Source organism: Stenella coeruleoalba (genome assembly GCF_951394435.1).
Source record: "Stenella coeruleoalba genome assembly, chromosome: 12".
Taxonomy (NCBI): domain Eukaryota; kingdom Metazoa; phylum Chordata; class Mammalia; order Artiodactyla; family Delphinidae; genus Stenella; species Stenella coeruleoalba.
The window spans coordinates 14534212-14555645 of NC_137158.1; the positions used below are offsets into that span (position 1 = coordinate 14534212).

A 21434-nucleotide genomic window follows, 5' to 3' on the forward strand; every position below is an offset into this window, starting at 1 on the left:
TTATTTTTGTGTATGGTGTTAGGGAGTGTTCTAATTTCATTCTTTTACATGTAGCTGTCCAGTTTTCCCAGCACCACTTATTGAAGAGGCTGTCTTTTCTCCATTGTGTATTCTTGCCTCCTTTAACAAAGATAAGGTGACCATATGTGCGTGGATTTATCTTTGAGCTTTCTATCATGTTCCATTGATCTATATTTCTGTTTCTGTTCCAGAACCATACTGTCTTGATTACTGTAGCTTTGTAGTATAGTCTGAAGTCAGGGAGCCTGATTCCTCCAGCTCCGTTTTTCTTTCTCTAGATTGCTTTGGCTGTTCGGGGTCTTTTGTGTTTCCATACAAATTGTGAAATCTTGTGTTCTAGTTCTGTGAAAAATGCCATTGGTGGTTTGATAGGGATTGCATTGAATCTGTAGATTGCTTTGGGTAGTATAGTCATTTTCACAATGTTGATTCTTCCAATGCAAGAACATATCTCTCCATCTGCTGGTATCGTCTTTAATTTCTTTCATCAGTCTTATAGTTTTCTGCATACAGGTCTTTTGTCTCCTTAGGTAGGTTTATTCCTAGGTATTTTATTCTTTTTTGTTGCAGTGGTAAATGGTATTTGTTCCTTATTTTCTCTTTCAGAGTTTTCATCATTAGTGTATAGAAATGCAAGCGATTTCTGTGTATTAATTTTGTATCCTGCTACTTTCCAAATTCATCAGTTAGCTCTAGTAGTTTTCTGGTAGCATCTTTAGGATTCTCTATGTATAGTATCATGTCATCTGCAAACAGGGACAGCTTTATTTCTTCTTTACCTATTCAGAATCCCTTAATTTCTTTTTCTTTGATTGCTGTGGCTAAAACTTCCAAAACTATGTTGAGTAATAGTGATGAGAGTGCACAGCCTTGTCTTGTTCCTGATCTTAGCAGAAATGATTTTGGTTTTTCACCATTGAGAGCAATGTTGGCTGTGAGTTTGTCATATATGGCATTTATTATGTTGAGATAAGTTACCTCTATGCCTACTTTCTGGAGGGTTTTTATCATAAATGAGTGTTGAATTTTGTTGAAAGCTTTTTCTGCATCTATTGAGATGATCATATGATTTTTCTCCTTCAATTTGTTAATATGGTTTATCACATTGATTGATTTGTGTATATTGAAGAATCCTTGCATTCCTGGGATAAACCCCACTTGATCATGGTGTATGATCCTTTTAATGTGCTGTTGGATTCTCTTTGCTGGTATTTTGTTGCAGATTTTTGCATCTATGTTCATCAGTGATATTGACCTGTAGTTTTCTTTTTTTGTGGCATCTTTTTCTGGTTTTGGTATCAGGGTGATGGTGGCCTCATAGAATGAGTGTGGGAGTGTTCCTCCCTCTGCTATATTTTGGCAGACTTTGAGAAGGATAGGTGTTAGCTCTTCTCTAAATGTTTGATAGAATTTGCCTGTGAAGCCATGTGGTCCTGGGAAGGAAGATTTTTAATCGCAGTTTCAATTTCAGTGCTTGTGATTGGTCTGTTTATATTTTCTTTTTCTTCCTGGTTCAGTCTCAGAAGGTTCTGCTTTTCTAAGAATTTGTCCATTTCTTCCAGGTTGTCCATTTTATTGTCATATAGTTGTTTGTAGTAATCGCTCATGATCCTTTGTGTTTCTGCAGGGTCAGTTGCTACTACTCCGTTTTCATTTTTAATTCTGTTGATTTGAGTCTTTTCCCTCTTTTTGTTGATGAGTCTGGCTAATGGTTTATCAATTTTGTTTATCTTCTCAAAGAACCAGGTTTTAGTTTTACTGATCTTTGCTATCGTTCCCTTCATTTCTTTTTTATTTATTTCTGCTGTGATCTTTATGGTTTTTTTTCCTTCTGCTACTTTGGGGGGGTTTTGTTCTTTTTTCTCTAAGTGCTTTAGGTGTAATGTTAGGTTGTGTATTTGAGATGTTTCTTGTTTCTTGAGGTAGGATTGTATTGCTATAAACTTCCCTCTTAGAACTGCTTTTGCTGCATCCCATAGGTTTTGGGTTTTCATGTTTTCGTTATTTGTTTCTAGGTATTTTTTTAGTTTTCCTTTGATTTCTTCAGTGATCTCTTGGTTATTTAGTAGTGTGTGTTTTAGCCTCCATGTTTTTGTATTTTTTACAGATTTTTTCCTGTAATTGATACCTAGTCTCAGAGCGTTGTGGTTGGAAAAGATACTTGATACAATTTCATTTTCTTAAATTTACTGAGGCTTGATTTGTGACCCAAGATATGACCTAACCTGGAGAATGTTCCATGAGCACTTGGGAAGAAAGTGTAATATACTGAAAAACACATATCTTTTTGAATACAGTACAGAGGATCTTCTAAAATAGCAAGAAATATCAACTTGTACATACTAAAGATGATATTTGCTCAGTACAGTGCTTGACTTTCAAGGCTGGAAAAGGAGAAGAGGTTTACTTGGTGCCATTATGAGTTTATGGTATGATTAGAGAGGCAAGAGCTCTTGAGATAGTCACTTGTAAAGATACTACATGTGATGTATATAAATTTGTTTTAAGTTATATTTATTCATGTTTATCCCTTCGTTGATTAATTCAGTAATTTCTTTATTCCACAGAAACTTAATTTCTGGAGTGGTGATGAAAACAACAGAAGAAATAGAATTTATATTCCTATGGAGTGGGGGGGGACAGACAATAGCAAGTAAACCTGTAAGCAAGAAAATTTCCGAGAGTGTCAAAAGCTGTGGAGATGCTAAACCAGGTTGAAGTGATGTAGTGTCTGGGGATGGGGCAGGGCTGCTGACTTAGACTGTGTTGTCAGTGAGACCTCGTGAGAAGGAGAGGAGATGGAGCTGATTCCTGAAGGAGCAGGGTCATCCAAGTGGCCCCGAGGCAGGAAGTAGCATGTGTACTCAGTTAGCAGAAAGTGGATGGCATGGCTGGGGAGCAGAGTGAGGAATAGAGGCGGGGGAGGAGGCCTGAGGCACGGCAGGAGCACGGGTTATGTCGGACTTGTTCCAGTGGGTGGGACTTTAAGAAGAGTGGAATCCTTTGGTCGGTATTGAGCAGGAGTTTGAAGCTTCTTGCCCTGGCTGCTGTGTGGCGAACATAAATGGGAGGAGAGGCAGGGCTGCTGGGTAGAATCCAAGGCTGCAGTCCATAAGGCAGGTGCCACTGTCTTAGGATAAGGCAGGAAGCAGACAGCTAGGCTATATGAGGCTCTCCAATTACAAAAGAGAAAATTCCGTGGTAAAGGTGAACCCTGAAAAGGGAGTGGCATCCCAGCTGAACTCTGAAAGGTTCAACATGAATTAAACATGAACGTGTAGAGAGGAAGGAGAAAGGCTTTTCTAGGAGGTTGGAAGGCAGGGGTGGAGATGGCACGAAGGGGGCACAGCCCACTCCCCTGCTCTCCTAAGAAAGCAGAACAAACATGCATTGATCTAAGGTCATGTTCCTGACACTGGAATCACTTGGGGAATTTTAAAAAATATTAATATCTGGTCCCCAGCCCTGGAGATTCTGATGTCCTTGGCATGGGGTGTGGTCTAGTATGCACGTCACTGTAATGTGCAGCAAGGTTGAAAACCACTGCTGTAGGATCGTTCAGCGTAGCTTCTGAGACACAGGCAGGAGGCTTTGAGCCTAGCAAAAAACGAACGAAGCGGGCTGAGTGCATGATTTGGGAGCAGAGCACAGCAGTGCTTTTGAAGTTTTCTCAATTATGGGACTCCTCTGAGATGTTCATGTAAAACCCAGGCTCCTAGAGTCCTCCCATGGAAACTCTGACTACCGTACCTAGGAAGGCCTACGTTTAGTGTGTTCCCTTTATGGTTGTGGAAACATTGAACTGGGTAAAAGATCTCAGTGCTTTTGTTTTCTGATAAAGAGAGTGAAGAGGACACATCTGGTGGAAATGAATGTCAGTTTCAGTTGTCTAGCAGGAAGGCTAGGGGACCAGGCCAGCTTCAAGGTGCCATCTCAGCAGGGTACTCTGTGAGCAGGGGGAGCCCTGAGGCCAAGAGCTGAAGTCAAAGCAGTGCTTTCAGCGGTTTGGTGGAAGACAAATTCAGGCAGATTCTCTTGGAAGAGGCTTGGTCAAGGAGAGAGTGAAGGTGTGTGGGATCTCAGCAGGAAGGTAACGGGTGAGATGGTAGAGAGCGATGTGGTTTGACATCCACAGTATTAGGAGGCCGGTGAATGTGGTATATTGCTGACTTCAGTCATGTTATTATTTTTGCCAGTTCCCCGTGGTGTTCATAACACCCACACACTGATGAGTGGAAGTTATGCCAGTAGAGTCATCAGTTCACTTGATAGTGAGTTGTCTTTTCATAGTTTTCATGTTATTCTGTGGGGCTGTGATACTGGCATCAGTAGAAGTATCCACCATCCCTCAGCCTCACACTTCCCATTTGTTAGGAATTAGGACTCTGCATTTTCCCTGTACTGCACGTCTCTGACCCCTAAATGATTGCATCCAAAGAGAAGGCACTTCTTCTTATCAGCTCCTAATTTTATCCCAGTAATTCTTTTCTTTAGAGAAATTCTCTTGTACATTTAATCAGCCCCTTTTTATTCACTGGCTGTCAGTTACAAACGAAGTGAGGATGACAGAGAGGGATAAGGTCTGAGCCCTGCTGAATCTATTGGGAACAAAATCGTATCACGTATTGTACCCAGGGAGACTCTGTGGTCCAGAGATTGATACTGATGTTCAGAGGAGAGAGAAAGTGATTCTTTTGCCTTAGAGAACTAGGTCTCTTAAATGTCTTTTTGGAGGAAGTTGCTGACCTTGAAGGATGGGTAGGATTTAGAAAGCTATGGGTACTAGAGTATTTCAGGCAAGAAGGAACAGTGTAAATTAGGAACACAAGAATCTACTCCTGGCAAATGGTTTAATTTGACTAGGGCATGTGGGGCATGAAGAGGTATTCTGGAAAATAAGATGAAAAACCAGGTTGGAGCCTATTAAGAAGAGGTGTGACAGCCAGTGGGAAACGTACTTTATTCTACAGGCAGTAAGGGGCCCTTGGAGATTTTCCAGCAGGAGAATAGAAGAGAAACCAACATTTATTGGGTGTGTGCTCTGCACGTGCCAAGCAGTATTCTTTCCGAAAGTGATTCCTCTAGGTGACCTGAGGGATAATATTATTCAGTGTAATTGGGCTGCGTGTTTAGAATTGTTTGGGGAGGGAAGAGATTGGAGATGGGAACATCATTGTCATAGCCCACGTCTGACATGTAATTATTTTGGCATAGAAATAAAGAGGTGATATAAAAAGATTTTTATTTACTGAGTAATATTTATTGAACTCTTACTCAGTATTCCAGGCTCTGGGCCATGGCAGTAAACCAGGCAGTCCAAGCCTCTCATAGAGCCCACATTCTTGTGGGTGAGACAGATTTTACCAGCAGGAAATGATCAGGCAGTGACAAGGAGATTCAGAGAATGAAAACAGGGAGATGAGACAGAGGCTGATCTGGTGACATCTTTAGACTGAGTGGTCAGGGAAGGCCTCTCTGAAGAAGTGACTTTAAACAGACACTTGAATGATAAGGAGGAACCAGCCTTGAGAAAATTAGGAATGGGTTGTGGGGAGAGCAACCGAGGCAGAGCGAATGTTTAGCATAAAGGCCCTAAAAGGGGAACGAATTTAGTGATTCTGAGGAACAGAAGCGTGAGGCAGGGTCATGTTATTTGTCAGTGGAGTGTAAAGGGGGGGGGGGGTCAAGGAAGAAGTCAGAGGTGACTCTTGGGGTTCAAACATTGGAGACTGGAAAGTCGTAGCACCATTGTTTGGAAGCTGGACCAAGTGTAGGTGAAGGTGATGATTTGTTTTGGACATTTGTGGTTTAATGTTGAGAGGTCAGGTCACATCAAGATACCTAGGGGCTTGAGCTTGGGAGGGGAGTAGGATTGGAGATAGAGATTTGGGAATCATCTGCCCAAAGGAATTCTTTGAGGCTGTAGGAAAGGTGGGGATGTCTAGGAAGTTAGAACAGGGGGGGAAGGCACAGCCATGTGCCTCAAAGGCACAGCCATGAGGATGGTTTACTTTGGGAACTAGAGGATGACTTGGGAGAAAGAGTATCGGGATAACTAGGAAAGTCCAGAGTTTGAGCATCGAAGGCAGGAGGAATCATACTGTCATATGGTCCTGAACCAGCCAGGCACACAAATACACTGTTTTGTTTTGTGACTCTCGTGCAGCGAAGAGAGTCCTGCTAAGACAGTTATTTCATTAGTTTATAATTTCATGCATTTGATGTTACTGCCTGTCTTGGTGTATTCAAATTTAGAATTGTAATGCAGGCTTCGAGAGAGGGATTAAACAAAACTGCAGCCTTTTCTTGGTCAGAATTTCTTAAACATGCTTTGTCATATGCTAAAATATACCCTTCCAGAGGCAGAAATCAAACAGTTCCTTTAAACTGAAAATTGTCTATTAGAAGATGAATTCATTTTAAAATAGCTTTTCCAAATTGGCCACCAGGTAGTGTAAACATTACTTTTAAGTTGTTCAATGTACAAGTGAGTGATTATTATTAAATTTAGAGATCGGTTCAAAATGGCAGAGTAGAAGGATGTGCGCTCACTCCCTCTTGCAAGACCACTGACATCACAACTAACTGCTGAACAATCATCAACAGGAAGACACTGGAACACCAGAAAAGATACCCCACATCCAAAGACAAAGGAGAAGGTGCAGTGAGGCGGTGGGAGGGGTGCAATCACAATAAAATCAAATCTGATAACCGCTGGGTGGGCAACGCACAGACTGGAGAACACTTATACCACAGAAGTCCACCCACTGGAGTGAAGGTTCTGAGCCCCATGTCAGGCTTCCCAACCTGGGGGCCCAGCAATGGGAGGAGGAAATCCCAGAGAATCAGACTTTGAAGGCTAGGGGGATTTGATTGCAGGACGTCGACAGGACTGGGGGAAACAGGGACTCCACTCTTGGAGGGCACACACAAAGTAGTGTGTACATCGGGACCCAGAGGAAGGAGCAGTAACCCCATAGGAGACTGAACCAGACCTACCTGCTAGTGTTGGAGGGTCTCCTGCAGAGGTGGGGGGCTGCTGTGGCTCACCATGGGGACAAGAACACTGGCAGCAGAAGTTCTGGGAAGTACTCCTTGGGGTGAGCCCTCCTGGAGTCCGCCACTAGCCCCACCAAAGAGCCTGTAGGCTCCAGTGCAGGGTTGCCTCAGGCCAGACAACCAACAGGGAGGGAACTCAGCCCCACCCATCAGCAGACAAGCGGATTGAAGTTTTACTGAGATCTGCCCACCAGAGCAAAACCCAGCTCTACCCACCACCAGTCCCTCCCATCAGGAAACTTGCACAAGCCTCTTAGATAGCCTCATCCACCAGAAGGCAGATAGCAGAAGCAAGAAGAGCTACAGTCCTGCAGCCTGTTGAATGAAAATCACATTCACAGAAAGACCAGATGAAAAGGCAGAGGACTTAGTACCAGATGAAGGAACAAGATAAAACCCCAGAAAAACGACTAAATGAAGTGGAGGTAGGCAACCTTCCAGAAAAAGAATTCAGGGTAATGAAAGTGCAGATGATCCAGGACCTCAGAAAAAGAATGGAGGCAAAGATCTAGAAGATGCAAGAAATGTTTAACAAAGACCTAGAGGAATTAAAGAACAAACAGATGAACAATACAATAACTGAAATGAAAAATACACTAGAAGGAATCAATAGCAGAATAACTGAGACAGAGGAACAAATAAGTGACTTGGAAGACAGAATGGTGGAAATCACTGCTGCAAAGTAGAATAAAGAAAAAAGAATGAAATGAAGACAGCTTAAGAGACCTCTGGGACAACATTAAATTTACCAACATTTGCATTTTAGGGGTCCCAGAAGGAGAAGAAAGAGAGAAAGGAACTGAGAAAATATTTGAAGAGCTTATAGTCGAAAACTTCCTAACGTGGGAAAGGAAATAGCCACCCAAGGCCAGGAAGCGCACAGAGCCCCAGGCAGGATAAACCCAAGGACAAACACGCCAAGACACATAGTAATCAAATTGACAAAAATTAAAGAAAAATTATTAAAAGCAACAAAGGAAAAATGACAAATGATATACAGTGGAACTCCCATAACGATAACAGCTGATTTCTCAGCAGAAACTCTACAAGCCAGGAGTGGCACGATATATTTAAAGTGATGAAAGGGAATAACCTACAACCAAGATTACTCTACCCAGAAAGGATCTCATTCAGATTCGACAGAAATCAAAAGCTTTACAGACAAGCAAAAGCTAAGAGAATTCAGCACCACCAAACTATCTCTACAACAAATGCTAAGGGAACTTCTCTAAGTGGGAAACAAAAGGGAAGAAAAGGACCTGAAACAAACCCCAAACATTTAAGAAAATGGTAATAGGAGCATACATATCGATAATTAGCTTAAATGTGAGTGGATTATGTGCTCCAACCAAAAGACATAGGCTCACTAAATGGATACAAAAACAAGACCTGTATGTGTGCTGTCTACAAGAGACCCACTTCAGACGTAGGGATACATACAGACTGAATGTGAGGGGATGGAAAAAGATATTCCATGCAAATTCAAATCAAAAGAAAGCTGGAGTAGCAATACTCGTATCAGATAAAGTAGACTTTAAAATAAAGGATGTTATAAGAGACAAGGAAAGACACTACATAATGATCAAGGGATCAATCCAAAAAGAAGATATAACAATTATAAATATATATGCACCCAGTATAGGAGCACTTCCATACATAAGGCAACTGCTAACAGCTATAAAAGAGGAAATGGCCAGTAATACAATAATAGTAGGGGACTTTAACACCACACTTACAGCAATGGACAGATCATCCAGACAGAAAATTAATAAGGGAACACAAGCTTTACATGGCACGATAGACCAGATAGATTTAATTGATATTTATAGGACATTCCATCCAGAAACAGCAGGTTACACTTTCCTCTCAAGTGCACATGGAACATTCTCCAGCATAGAGCACATCTTGGGTCACATATCAAGCCTCGGTAAATTGAAGAAAATTGAGAGAGAAGTCCTCCTGCCTGACTGCTTCTGAGCTGGGATGTCTGTATTTTCCTGCCTTTGGACTCAATGTGAACTGAAACCTTGGCTCTTCTTGGGTCTGGAACCTGCTGAATTTCAGACGGGAACTCACACCTCAGCTCTCCTGGGGCTCCAGCTTGCTGAATGCAGATCTAGGAATTTCTCAGTTTCCATAATCATATGAGCCAATTCCTCATAATAAATTTACTTCTTTGTCTCTCTTTCTACCCTATTGGTTCTGTTTCTCTGGAGGGTCCTGACTTACACACGTGCAGAAGGTAGAACCAACATAATGTGGCATTGCAGTGTGTGTGTAGGATAGGAAAAAGAGCGGGGTGAGGCTGGTCCCTCTCCCCAGGCCTGGTTACTGGAGGCATAGTCCTGCTGTCAGCTGACATAGATAGCACATAGGAGAAACATAAGTTGTGTTGTGTGTGTGTGCAGAGTGTGAAGATGACTTGTTCAGTTTTATAAACATAGAGTTCATGGGGTTTGCAAGGTATAAAGATGCATTTTAAACAGCTGGTTCTTTTATAAATGAAGTAGGAACTATGGAAATGGATGAGAAAAGGCATGAAAGTTGATGTGGGTGTGAATGTTTTGTGGGGGCAGCAGAATATATAATTATTGCTTAAGGGTGAGCATTTCTAGGGCAGCATGTGTGGCAAGAGGGCACTGGCTCTGTTTTGTTAAGTATGCTTGCGATCCACTCTGAAATGGTAAGTGGGTTAAAGTGGAAGTTAACAACTGCAAGAAAATGGGAGAGTTAAGGGTCCAGTAAAGTGGAATAGAAGGTCTGTGGGATCCAGTGTATGGGAGAGACTATAGAATATTTGAGGCAGAATCTGTAGTTTTAATTGCTATCTTATTTCATGGACTTTTGTATATGGTTTCACACTTCAGCATAATTTAGATTCTTGACATCTATAATCATTTAACAATAATAGATAATATTTGCATTTCATATGTACTGGACTGTGCTTGATCAGTTTGTGTGTGTGTGTAGTTTATTATCTCTTTTAAATCTAATATCACACGTGTTAATTAGATCATATCCAGTAACTTGGAGGGAAATTACAGTCCTCAGTCCCTTCAGCCCAATGACAAGTTAAGAAAGAAGCATCATTTGACTTCTGCTTTACCTTAATCCCTCCTGGAACAACAGGTATTACAAAAAGTTGCAGGAGCATGGCTTCATTTTCTCTCCTCTCCTTTGTTAGCCATGCTTTGCGATTTATGTTGAGAAAAGTCATCCAAGCAAATGAGTGAAATCTGATTGTGGTTATGTAAGATTCATTTAAAGAGACAGGGATCCTTTTCTGTTTCCATGCTCTGTGTTACCCAAATAAGGGTGGATATTTAAAAATCTTGTTTTATGAATAAATATTTCATTTATGACTATTGCAAGATTATAACCTGTTAATATATTCAGTATCACTGAAAATGTTTAATCCTCTCTAGGAAAGCTTTTTCCCCCTGTTTGTCTTTTCCATTTTATAAGAATATATACAATAGGAACATTTGCCCACTATTATTTACTTTATTTAGTAGGCAGTGAGGGGTTTTCACCCTGAAAGTGTTGGTTTCCAGTGCTAATGCTGTTTGCATTTCTACACAGTTTCATCACTGAGGACAAATAGAAGAGGAAGTTAATTGGTTATTGGTTACCAGAAGTAGTAGATCCTATAAAAAGTAAATTATTGGCTTTTTGTTAGCAAGTACTCTGAGACATTATCAGTTATTATTGGAATAACCATATTCTTTCTGTCTATCTGTTCTGTTTGATTTCTCTTATCTGTGTATGTAATTATCGCAGTTTGGTGTAAAATCGCGGTGCACCGTGAATATTGAGGGATGAGAGGAGGTCTGTCTCAGCCAGCAGCAGGTTGTCGCCCTAAGCATTTCCCCTGATAAGGTGTCTTTTACAGATGATAACATTACTCAGTGAGGGGACCACAAAGATGACAAGAGACAGGACTTCTGCCATTCAGGAGCCCAGCAAGAAGTGGATAACATATAGAAATTGATGGGGGCTTCCCTGGTGGCACAGTGGTTAAGAATCCGCCTGCCAGTGCAGGAGACATGGGTTCGAGCCGTGGTCCAGGAAGATCCCACATGCCATGGAGCAACTAAGCCTATGCGCCACAACTACTGAGCCTGCGCTCTAGAGCCTGTGAGCCACAACTACTGAGCCCGCGCGCCACAACTACTGAAGCCCGCGTGCCCAGAGCCCGTGCTCCACAACAAGAGAAGCCACCGCAATGAGAAGCCCGCGCACCGCAACGAAGAGTAGTCCCTGCTCACCACAACTAGAGAAAGCCCGTGTGCAGCAATGAAGGAAGACCCAATGCAGCCAAAAATAAGTAAATAAATTTATTAAAAAAAAAAAGAAATTGATGAATGCCATAGTGGACATGTACAGAAGCTGGTATGGAAACATACAGGCCTCTTTGCCGTGGTTGGAAGGCCTTGAAACAGAAGGCTTGGTTTTCCTTGCTCACTGTGTGGCTTTTCTCAGGCCTCTTCATCAAGTTGAGCCTGTGTTTTATGTCCTTATTGGTAAATTAGGGATAACAGCACACTTTCCAGGGTTCCTCTGAACAATTGAATTATTCCCTGGAGCTACTTTGTAAAGTGAAATGTGGATATAGATTCTTTTCTTCGATTTGGTAGCATGACTTTAGTAATTGTCATCCTCAGCATAGGGCCTTATCACTCTTCTCTGAGGACACAGAAACAAACCAGAGAGGAAGAATGGTACTCGGTTTTGTGTATTCCTATCACCAGAGCCCATGCGTCTAGAACTACTCCCTTCAAATTTGCACCTGTGAGCACCTGGAGATGAGGTGGCATGATCATTACTTGCCCAAAGGCACGCCAGTGAGGAGTGCGTGAGAAGCAGAAACAAGAAAGCAGCTTTTGCTTCCCAACTTAGTTGTTGGGAGAATTCATTTTATGAGTCTTCCCTGAAATCATCACCTGTGAAGTTCAGCTTACTTTGCTGGAAAATTGAGTAGGTTAATAAAATATTTAAGCTTATGTTCACTTTCTTAGTGGAGAACCTTTTTGAATTTTGTGAAAGAAATATGTAATCTACCTGAATAATTACCATAGTACCCCCTGTTTTACTTGTGTGAAGTGTGAGATGGATGTCTTGAGAAGTGATTTCTAATGTTTTTCCTTTGCTCCTACGAAACAGGAAATGTCTGTTGGCTTCAAATGAACATGTTGTCTGCCTGTTTTAATATAGAAACAGCCACGTGTCGTTAAACATGTCGCTGACAGTTCACTGCTCTGGGCACCACCACATTTGGGGATTGGCTGCATCACCTCCCTAACTTGGAGTACAGATACTGTAGTGATCAATCCCAAGCACACACTTGCACATTTGTAGTGGTCATAGTAGACACTTGTTAAATGAATGCGTGCTAAATTAAAGCTTAATCCTCTGCTTCTGCCTCATCAGCTTCTCATTTTACTGAAGGAAAAAAGAGCAGTAAATTAGGTAGATTTCCAGTTTATGCTGGGGCAGGGAGAGGTAGATTTCCAGTTTATGCTGCTTTTGCCATTGTTCTTATGTCCTGTTCAACCAGTGTCCCCCATCTCCAAAATAAAAGAAAATTTAAAAGACTTGGATGAGATCTCCTTTCACTTCCTATGTGCCAGGGGTATTTTTACATCCCTGTACATTCTCATCCTATTTCCTTCAGCCTGGGGGGGTGTGTGTGTGGGGAAACTCCTTCCTCATCAGTAAGTGCAAGCCATCCACTGCTCCTTGACTCAGTCTCCTTCCGCCTGCTCCCGAGTCCCGCCCCACCTATTTTCTCTCCTGCCTCCAGCTTTTGCTTCTCCAGCTTTTTTCTTCATAATCTGTAGTTGCTCATGTTTCTCACAGTGTGTCTGGCCATGTTTGCTGCAGTTACTCTCTGTGTTAAGCTGTCCCGACCCAGGTCCTCAGAAGCCTTCGCCACTCTTCACTGTCTTTGTGACTTTCCCCGTCACGCTTCAGTCCGCTCACTGTGGCTTCTGCCCACCGCCCCGACTGACCGAAGCTGCTTTGGACTTGATCGCTGGTGATTTTCTAGCTGGTAATTCCGACGTGTTTTTTTAGCTCTGCATTTTATTGGACTTCCCTCCTGCATGTAATTCTCCTTGAAACTATTCCCTAGCCTTTCATGACACTGTTGTTTTTATTCTGCTTGTACCTCTTTAATTGTTTCTTCTCTGTCTCCCTGGTGATTGTCTTTTCTCTACTCAGCCCTCAGATTGATGCTTCTCAGGGTTCCTCTTGGAGCCTCTGCTCTGGCCACTGCGCATCCCGTCCCCGAGTGATCATTACCATTTTCATCCTTCCACATCCCACCTGCACACTGATGGCTCCTAAAATGTAGCTTCAGTCTAGACCTTTTCCCCATCCTTTGGCTCATGTGGCCAGTTTCCAGGTGAATATCTTCACCTATATTTCCTCTGGTTGCTTCCAAGTTTACATGGCCAAGACTAGCTTCTCTTTGTTTCTCCTAAGCCATTTTTCTGTTTGTATTTTTACTGATCAGTTGGTAGCACCGTCGTCCACCCAGTCACCTAATTCAGAATCATGGGATGCATTTATTCCTACTCTACTCTAATGCCTGTCAGTCAGTCAGCTGGCTTCCCTTTGTGTTTCCTTTCCAGTCTTCCACTGTAACTGCTTGTTTCATTTCTCTCATCGCTTGATATCAGGACTGATAGGAGTGACTCTGAACTGATCTTTCAGTGTCTCATTGGGTCCTTCTCCAGTGTGCCCTTCACAAAGCCCATAGAGTGATCAGTGAAATGAAAATGCGACCATTTCACTTTCCTATGTTATACTGTTTATTGTTCTATTCCTGCTTCCATTGCTGACATCAGTATTTCTCAGATGTAGTTGCATAGATGTATGCATGTGCTGTAGAACATTCAGTGAAAATTTTGTGTGTACGTCTTACTGATAATCATTTTACAAACAACAGCGTTTTTGTGTTTACGATGGCATCTCTGTCACAGAATGACCTAAAGTTACTAAGTTAAGCCTGAACTGCAGTATGTCTTAGCTGATGTCGGAAAATTCTGATGGTTATATATATAGTTTCAAGGATCTATAACATACACACACACACACACATATATATACATAGATATAGACAGATATACTTAATAATTATAAGTAAGTACACATACATATATACATTGTTTATATATTTATTTTTATAAGGTATATGTGTGGGTATATAGATAATTTTTCCAACTTACACTCACTCTACACTCTACATATAAATTCTGAGGTCCTTAATATCTCTTTTAAGATCTTTTGTGACCGGCCTCTACATATTTCTCCAACTTAATATCTTGCCTTATATTTTCTGTAAAAGGAACATGAAACTACTGGTGGGTCCTTATATATACAGTGCTTTTCTTTTCCTTCTTAAGTTGTGCTTTTGTGCATACCCTTTGGTAGATGGAACTCTCTTCTCTTCTTCCATTCCCCCAACTTTTTAACTTGGAATTCTTGCTTATGTGTTATAAATTAGTTCTACCATCACTTCTTCCAGGAGGCACTGGTCTAACTGGGGTGGGCTGTTCAGTGTTCCTCCTATTTTCATAGTGCCCTGAGCATATCTCTATCTTACATACACCTGTTGTTTTGCAGATACCTGTTGGAATCTATACCAGACAGTGACCTCCTTCAGGTTTCGTGGTCTCTCCTCTGTACCTTTCAAGCATGGCCTTGACTGGGAGATAGTGACTTGACAAAACATGGGTGAATCATCTGTGCTTTCTACCAGATAAAGACCTTGTCTGCAGTCAGTCTAAGCAATTTCATTCACAGTTTCTCCTCTATCAAGTTTTATACTACTGCTTTTCAAATGTTTAATACATAGTTCATGCTTCATTTAGTATTTTAAGTTAGAAAACTCAATGTTTAGTTTTTATATGAAGAAATGTTAGGGACTTCCCTGGTGGCCCAATGGTTAAGACTGTGCTTCCAAAGCAGGGGATGCAGGTTCGATCCCTGGTCAGGGAACTAAGATCCCACAAGCTGTGCGGTGCAGCAAAAAAAAAAAAAAAAAAAAAAAAGATACAGAAAGATAACACTTCTGTTCCTTTCTATTTCAGGAGGTCCATCTTCCCAGTTGCAGGCTCAGGAACCTAGAAGTTCTGAAAACACTTCGACTCTGCTGGAAGATTCTGGGTGCGTTTTATCAAATGATCAGAGAACTGAACCTTCAGAGATGACCGAGCATTCTGGGGAGAGCTGCATCTCCACCCCCTTCCCACCACTGTCCATTGTGAACAGACCTTGTGCTCCTCTGGAAAAGCCTCTGTCTTCTCACATGCAGTTCTTGCAACGTCTGCTTGGACTGAAGACCTTGACTGAGTCAGAAAGTCTGAAAACAGACTTAAGCCACTTTGAAAACGCCTCTTCCACAGTATCCGATTCTGTTTTTCAGTTGCTGGATGGCTTGATCACTTTTTACCGAGAACCCAAACTTCCTTGTTCAAGCTTCTGGATCGAAGCTGTGGATACTTTAGCTAGACTGATCGGTGATTGTAACTTATCTAATCATATTCTTAAAAAGTGTTCCAAGAAGTTGGAAGAATTTGAGAAGACCCTGCTCCAGGTTATTTTAAGCAACAGCCATATCAATCGGGTAAGTAATACATCTTTTCTTTGTACGAAATATCATGTCAGTAGTTTGGGTGAGCACGCCCACTGGGCAGTGCCTGTTGTGGTCCCTTGGCCTCATGGCTCAGTCTCCATCTGGACCTTGTTTTGCAGCCATCTGGAGTTCTGACCCAGCAACATCTGCTTGGGTCCTCACGACCCAGCTATGGCCTCTGATGCCACAGCTTTGTTCTCTCCATAGATGCCTATGCTTTAAAGTTTATGCTTCTCCACTTTGAGTTACCTTCCCTGTTTTTTTAATTGGTATCTTTGGATACTTCTCTTTTTTTTTTTAAAAATTATTTATTTATTTATTTTTGGCTGTGTTGGGTCTTTGTTGCTGCACACAGGCTTTCTCTAGTTGCGGCGAGCGGGGGCTATTCTTCGTTGCAGTGTGTGGGCTTCTCATTGCCATGGCTTCTCTCGTTGTGGAGCAGGGCCTCTAGGCATGCGGGCTTCGGTAGTTGTGGCAAACGGGCTCAGTAGTTGTGGCTCACGGGCTCTAGAGCGCAGGCTCAGTAGTTGTGGCATATGGGCTTAGTTTCTCCGCAGCATGTGGGATCTTCCCGGAGCAGGGATCGAATCCGTGTCCCCTGCATTGGCAGGCGGATTCTCAACCACTGCACCACCAAGGAAGCCCTGGATGCTTCTCTTTTGTTTTCCCCTGCCTACATTTACTTCCTATTGCTCAAAAAGTCTCAATGCTTTTCAGAACACCACTTATACTTATGGTTTTCCAATCTGTAACGTCTATGACCGTTAAATTCCTCAGGATAGATTACCTGTACTGTATTGAGTTTGTTCTTTCTCTGGCATTGACTAGCAGATGCCTGAAGGTCAAAGACTGTTTTTCTCTTCTGTTAGAATTTCCCTTGTAAGTGGCATAATACCCCATGGACCCACTGCAGATGTGGGTTAATAGAATACATTGGCTGAGGAACAGATACTATATGGCATTGTTTTGGTTTTTGTTTTTCTTATTTACTTAACATGGCTTAGAAAAGTTTGACTCAGGGATTCTTTTCTTATAGGTGACATTGAGGTAACCTGAAGTTGTTTTGTTGTTTGGCTCTTGAGACATAATGGAGAGTTTCTTTTTGGTATTACTTTCTATCTTCTTCACTATCTTATCCTTTGGGATGGTTGTAAATGCCTTCATACTTTAATCTTTTTTAATTGACTACTAAAAAATCAGAGGAGACCAAAAGGTCCATTTAACTTATATACTACATTTCATTGGGTAAAGGTTCACAAGGTTGTTGGACCTTGTTTTTTCTGATACCTCTCTGTCTCATGTTTGTTCCCAGTGTCATCTAATGCTCAGAGTTTTTGTACAATATCGGCTTTACCTGAATTTTCAAAACTCAGACAAAATTGAACTAATAAGCTGATTTGTTGCACGTCCATCTGTTCTTTCCTTCTCTATTAAGGTATGATTGGATCAGTATTATAGAAAACTTTACAATTAAGCTTTTGGTATTTTGAAAGATACTGAATTTTCTGTCTAGGAAACTGAAATTTTTTTCTACCTCATATGGTCAATCAGGAATTAAATACCAGATTTTCCATGGTATCTATCTGCAATATATAATCAGCTTCTTAGCCATCAATAAATACCTCGAATACTTAATATTCCTAAATCTGTTTTTTTGCATATGTTTGCTCTCTTCTTTTAAAACTACTTTGAACAGGTTTTGTGTGACTTGGAGCCTTCCAGATACTAGCATTCATATTCCTTATCAGTTACCAGATGATGCAAATGTTTTTTCAGTCTAGTCTTTCTCTCACTGAAGGATTGGCCAACACAAGAGTAGAGTTGGGAACTGTATGTATAGAAGAAACTTGTGATGGTACGGGTGGGTCTGAAGTGTATTTTCATACCATGTATCATGGTACAAGCCATTGTTGCATAGTTGGTCAGCAGTGGAAGAATGAGTGAATGAGAGGCTTTGTTGTTTAGCCAGTATCTAATTGTTATCTTGGTCCTGTGTCTGTCTGGGAAGGTTAAGCCGTCCTCTGCTTGCAATTACCTCTACTTTTCTTGGAGAGGTCATTGTTGCCATTTAGAGAAGGTAGGATCATAAAATTGCTCACTGCATTCACAGTTAGGATGATGGTTCATAAATAAGTTTTAATGACTTTATCTCTGGGGATTTTTCTTCTCCCCAGCAAAAGCATCTTAGACTAAATCATTCAAACTTTTGTCATTATTACTACCATCATTATTATTATTACCATTGTCATCTTGTTCCAGATATGTTCACAAAACTTCTTTAGTAGAAAAATTGACTAACATTTACTCTTTATAAATGCTTTTCTGTGTTTTTTTAGCTTTCCTTGAGTAATAAACAAAATCTCAAAAAAGAATATATCCTGACATGAAATATAGGATAGCTCCTACTATTATATTTTTTATTGATACTATTCTTGATTTATTAAAACAAAATATCCTAGTTTAGGGGGAAAAAGTACTTCTTTTAAAAAACCTTGTTTCCATAGATTGGAAGTGTTTAATTAAATTATACTGGTTAAAAATGTGAGCCCTGCTATTGATTTCATTAAAGTGAAACTGTGTTTGTGCAATGTGATAGGAAAAGGTGTGGTATGAATACTTTAATATTCTGACTGAGGGATTTCATGTATCTATAATTCATGTACAGGCAGGTTTTAAATAAAATCTAAATAGTCAACAACATGTTCTCAACACATTCAGTAGTAAAATTATTCTGACCATAACTTAGTCTTTCTTTAATGATACCAATAAGAACTTGGTATCTTTCAAAATCTTGAGGTCATCATGATGAATATCAGTTATATTAGAGCTGCATATACATATATATATATGTGTGTATATATATATATACATATGTTCAAGAAATAGGAGATTGAAATGAGATATCTTAGAAATTATTTTGAGTAATTCTCTGATATTAGCTTGGTTGAAATTATTAATAAGTTTAGGGGAAAGTATATGATTTCTGATTTTTTTAGATTTGGATAAATCCTATTTATTTTTGTGCTTTTTTTTAAGAAACTTTATATTATGTTTATTTAATAACAAATTTTTTAGGAATTGTTATCTTAGTTCCATGTCTGTATTATATTTTTAGGATAACCATTAGGCGTAGGACTTGAAGGTATAGTCTGTAGTGTGACATTTGACAGGCATGGAAGATATGTATCTTGAAACCAGATGGCTTCCAGGGGTCTGCAATGGGCCTGTTCTAGGGGTCCTGGGATGCAATGGTGACTTGACTTGGGTTGAACTGTCTTCTACTTACAGGCTCCAGTATGGCACCTTCCTCATTCCTCTGGGTACTTGCTTGGGGTCAGGAAGGTTTCCCTTTGAGTTATTTAATGCCCTTTGTTTGACTGACAAACTGACCTTTCCTATACTTCCAGACTTCCAAATGTGTTTATTTCTGTGATTAGAAACAGCATGAGCTAATCCTAGCATTGTATGGCCACCTGTTTCTACTATCATGGAAGTTTAATACTAGAATGCTTATAGTTCTATTTAGATTTTGCAGTGGTATCTTCGTCTTAAATTTTCATTTGTTTTAAAGAGATGGGAATGATTATATTAAGTTAAATATCAAAACCTATAGTTATCATTGAGCTTTTTAGATATTTAGCATACATTGCTAAATCTTAGAGACATAATAGTGAGTTACTTAGAACACATATTCTTCAGATTTCTTATTTTTTTAAACCATAAAACAACTCCCAGACATATTAGTTGTGAAATTGAAAAAAAATCCTGATTATCAAATAGACATTAAATTAGAATCTTCTGTATGTATGGTAAGCAGAATAATCACATCCTAATCCCTGGAGCTTGTGAATATGTTACCTTCCATGACAGCAGGTGGGTGGGATTGCAGGTTGCTTATCAGCTGACCTTGGGATGAGGTTTTCCTGGATTACCCACCTGGGCCCAGTACCCACAAGGGTGCTTGTAAGTGAAAGAGGGTGGCAGGAGAGTCAGTGTGCAAATCAGAGAGAATTTTGAAGATGCTATGCTGCTTGCTGTAGAGATGGAGGAGGGGGCCGAGAGCCAAGAAGTGCAGGCTGGAGAAGGCAGGGAAATGGGCTCCACAAGGATCGCAGGCCTGCCAGCCCCTTCCCTTTGGCCCAGTGAGACCCCTTCAGACTCCTGACCCCCAGAACTGTAACGGAATAAATGTATGTTCTTTTGAGCCACTAAGTTTGCGGTAGTTTGAGACAGCAGCAACGGGATGTAATAAGCTGTGTTCCCCATTTTCATACAGTAACTCTGTGAGATACGTGTGGTTGCCATTCTTATTTCCACTTGATAGACAGGAAAGATGAGGCTCAGAAAACTAGTTAGCGGTGCTGTGCACACTAGCCCCTCGAATGAGGACGGCATGTGGCTGTGCTTGCTCGCTCCCTTCTCTCTCCTCACAATCCTCAAATCCGGAAGACTGACCCAGATGTCTGCAGGTATCGCCTACAGAATCCTCTTCCCACCTGCTGCCGGCTCCCTGATGCTCATCCCTTCCTGCCAGAGTCCTGACTCGTCTGGCCCCGTCTGATCCCCCACCTCACGGCTGGGAGTCCGGCGGTGGCCCCGCTGGATCCGCGAGGAGGCACATTCCTCATCGCAGCCCGTGAGGCCCTTTCCTACGGCCTCATCCAGCCTCTTTGGCCTTAGCTCTCTCCATTCAATCCTAAACCTTCTTCACCCCGTCAGGCAGACGTGTTTGTGGTTGTCCGAGGACTTGCTATTCTGTCCCTGCCCTCTGTGCTGCAGGACCTTCCAGGCCCTTCTGCTGTCCAGCCAGTTCCACCCGGCTTTCCAGACGGAGCTTGAGGCTCAGCTTCCTGGAGAAGCTTCCCTCGTCCCCTGCCTCCGTCTCCCTTTCTCCTTTGGCTGATTAAATACCCTTCCCATGAATTCACCGCAGCACACGTCTCACTGTGCAGGGGCTCCTGACTTGGATTTATCCTCCATCAGAATCCAGTCTCTGGGCCAGTGCCAGGCTGTCCTCACTCTGTCCTCAGGGCTCCGTGCGGTGCTTGGTGGGGTGGGTTTGGGGGTCTCACTGTAGCTGGTGCAGGTGGGGTCTAGGCTCCTCCCATGGCCTTTGCTCCCATAGGGGGCTGGGCCACAGTCTTTTCCTGTGTTGTTTGGCAGCTTTAGGGAGGTTATCTTTTAAAGCTCTCCATCTTGCTAGGATGCCCCTTTTCTGTCCTTTGGCTAGGGGAGCAGACTTCTGTTGTTGTTGTTGTTTTTGTCTGTACCCATTGGCATTTCTGGGTTGTTGGCTTTTTTATTTCCAAATGTGGGATAAACGAGACAAAAAGGAAATCAGGTTTATTTTTTGTTTTTTGAGGAACCTCCATACTGTTTTCCATAGTGGCTGCACCAATTTATATTCCCGCTTTTCTCCACACTCTCTCAATCCCACTCCTGGGCATATATCTGGAGAAAACCATAACTTGAAAAGATACGTGCACCCCAATATTCACAGCAGCACTGTTTACAATAGCCAAGACATGAAAACAACCTAAATAACCATTGGCAGATGCATGGATAAAGAAGACATGGTATATATACACAATGGAATATTACTCAGCCATAAAAAAGAATGAAATAATGCCATTTGCAGCAACATGGATGAACCTAGAGATTGTCATACTAAGTGAAGTAAGTCAGACAGAGAAAGACAAATATAATATCACTT

The 21434-nt window shown here is 41.4% G+C and overlaps 1 protein-coding gene across 2 annotated transcripts in view; it reads left to right on the plus strand.

Annotated features, from left to right (window-relative positions):
* The window catches only part of MEI4 (meiotic double-stranded break formation protein 4), a 215181-nt gene that overhangs the window by 25031 nt on the left and 168716 nt on the right, over nt 1-21434 (plus strand). For both annotated transcript variants that reach the window (XM_079939103.1, XM_079939102.1), the window contains exon 2: nt 15177-15712. In XM_079939103.1, coding sequence (XP_079795229.1) covers nt 15177-15712 — 536 coding nt within the window. The remainder of the gene's footprint in view (nt 1-15176; nt 15713-21434) is intronic.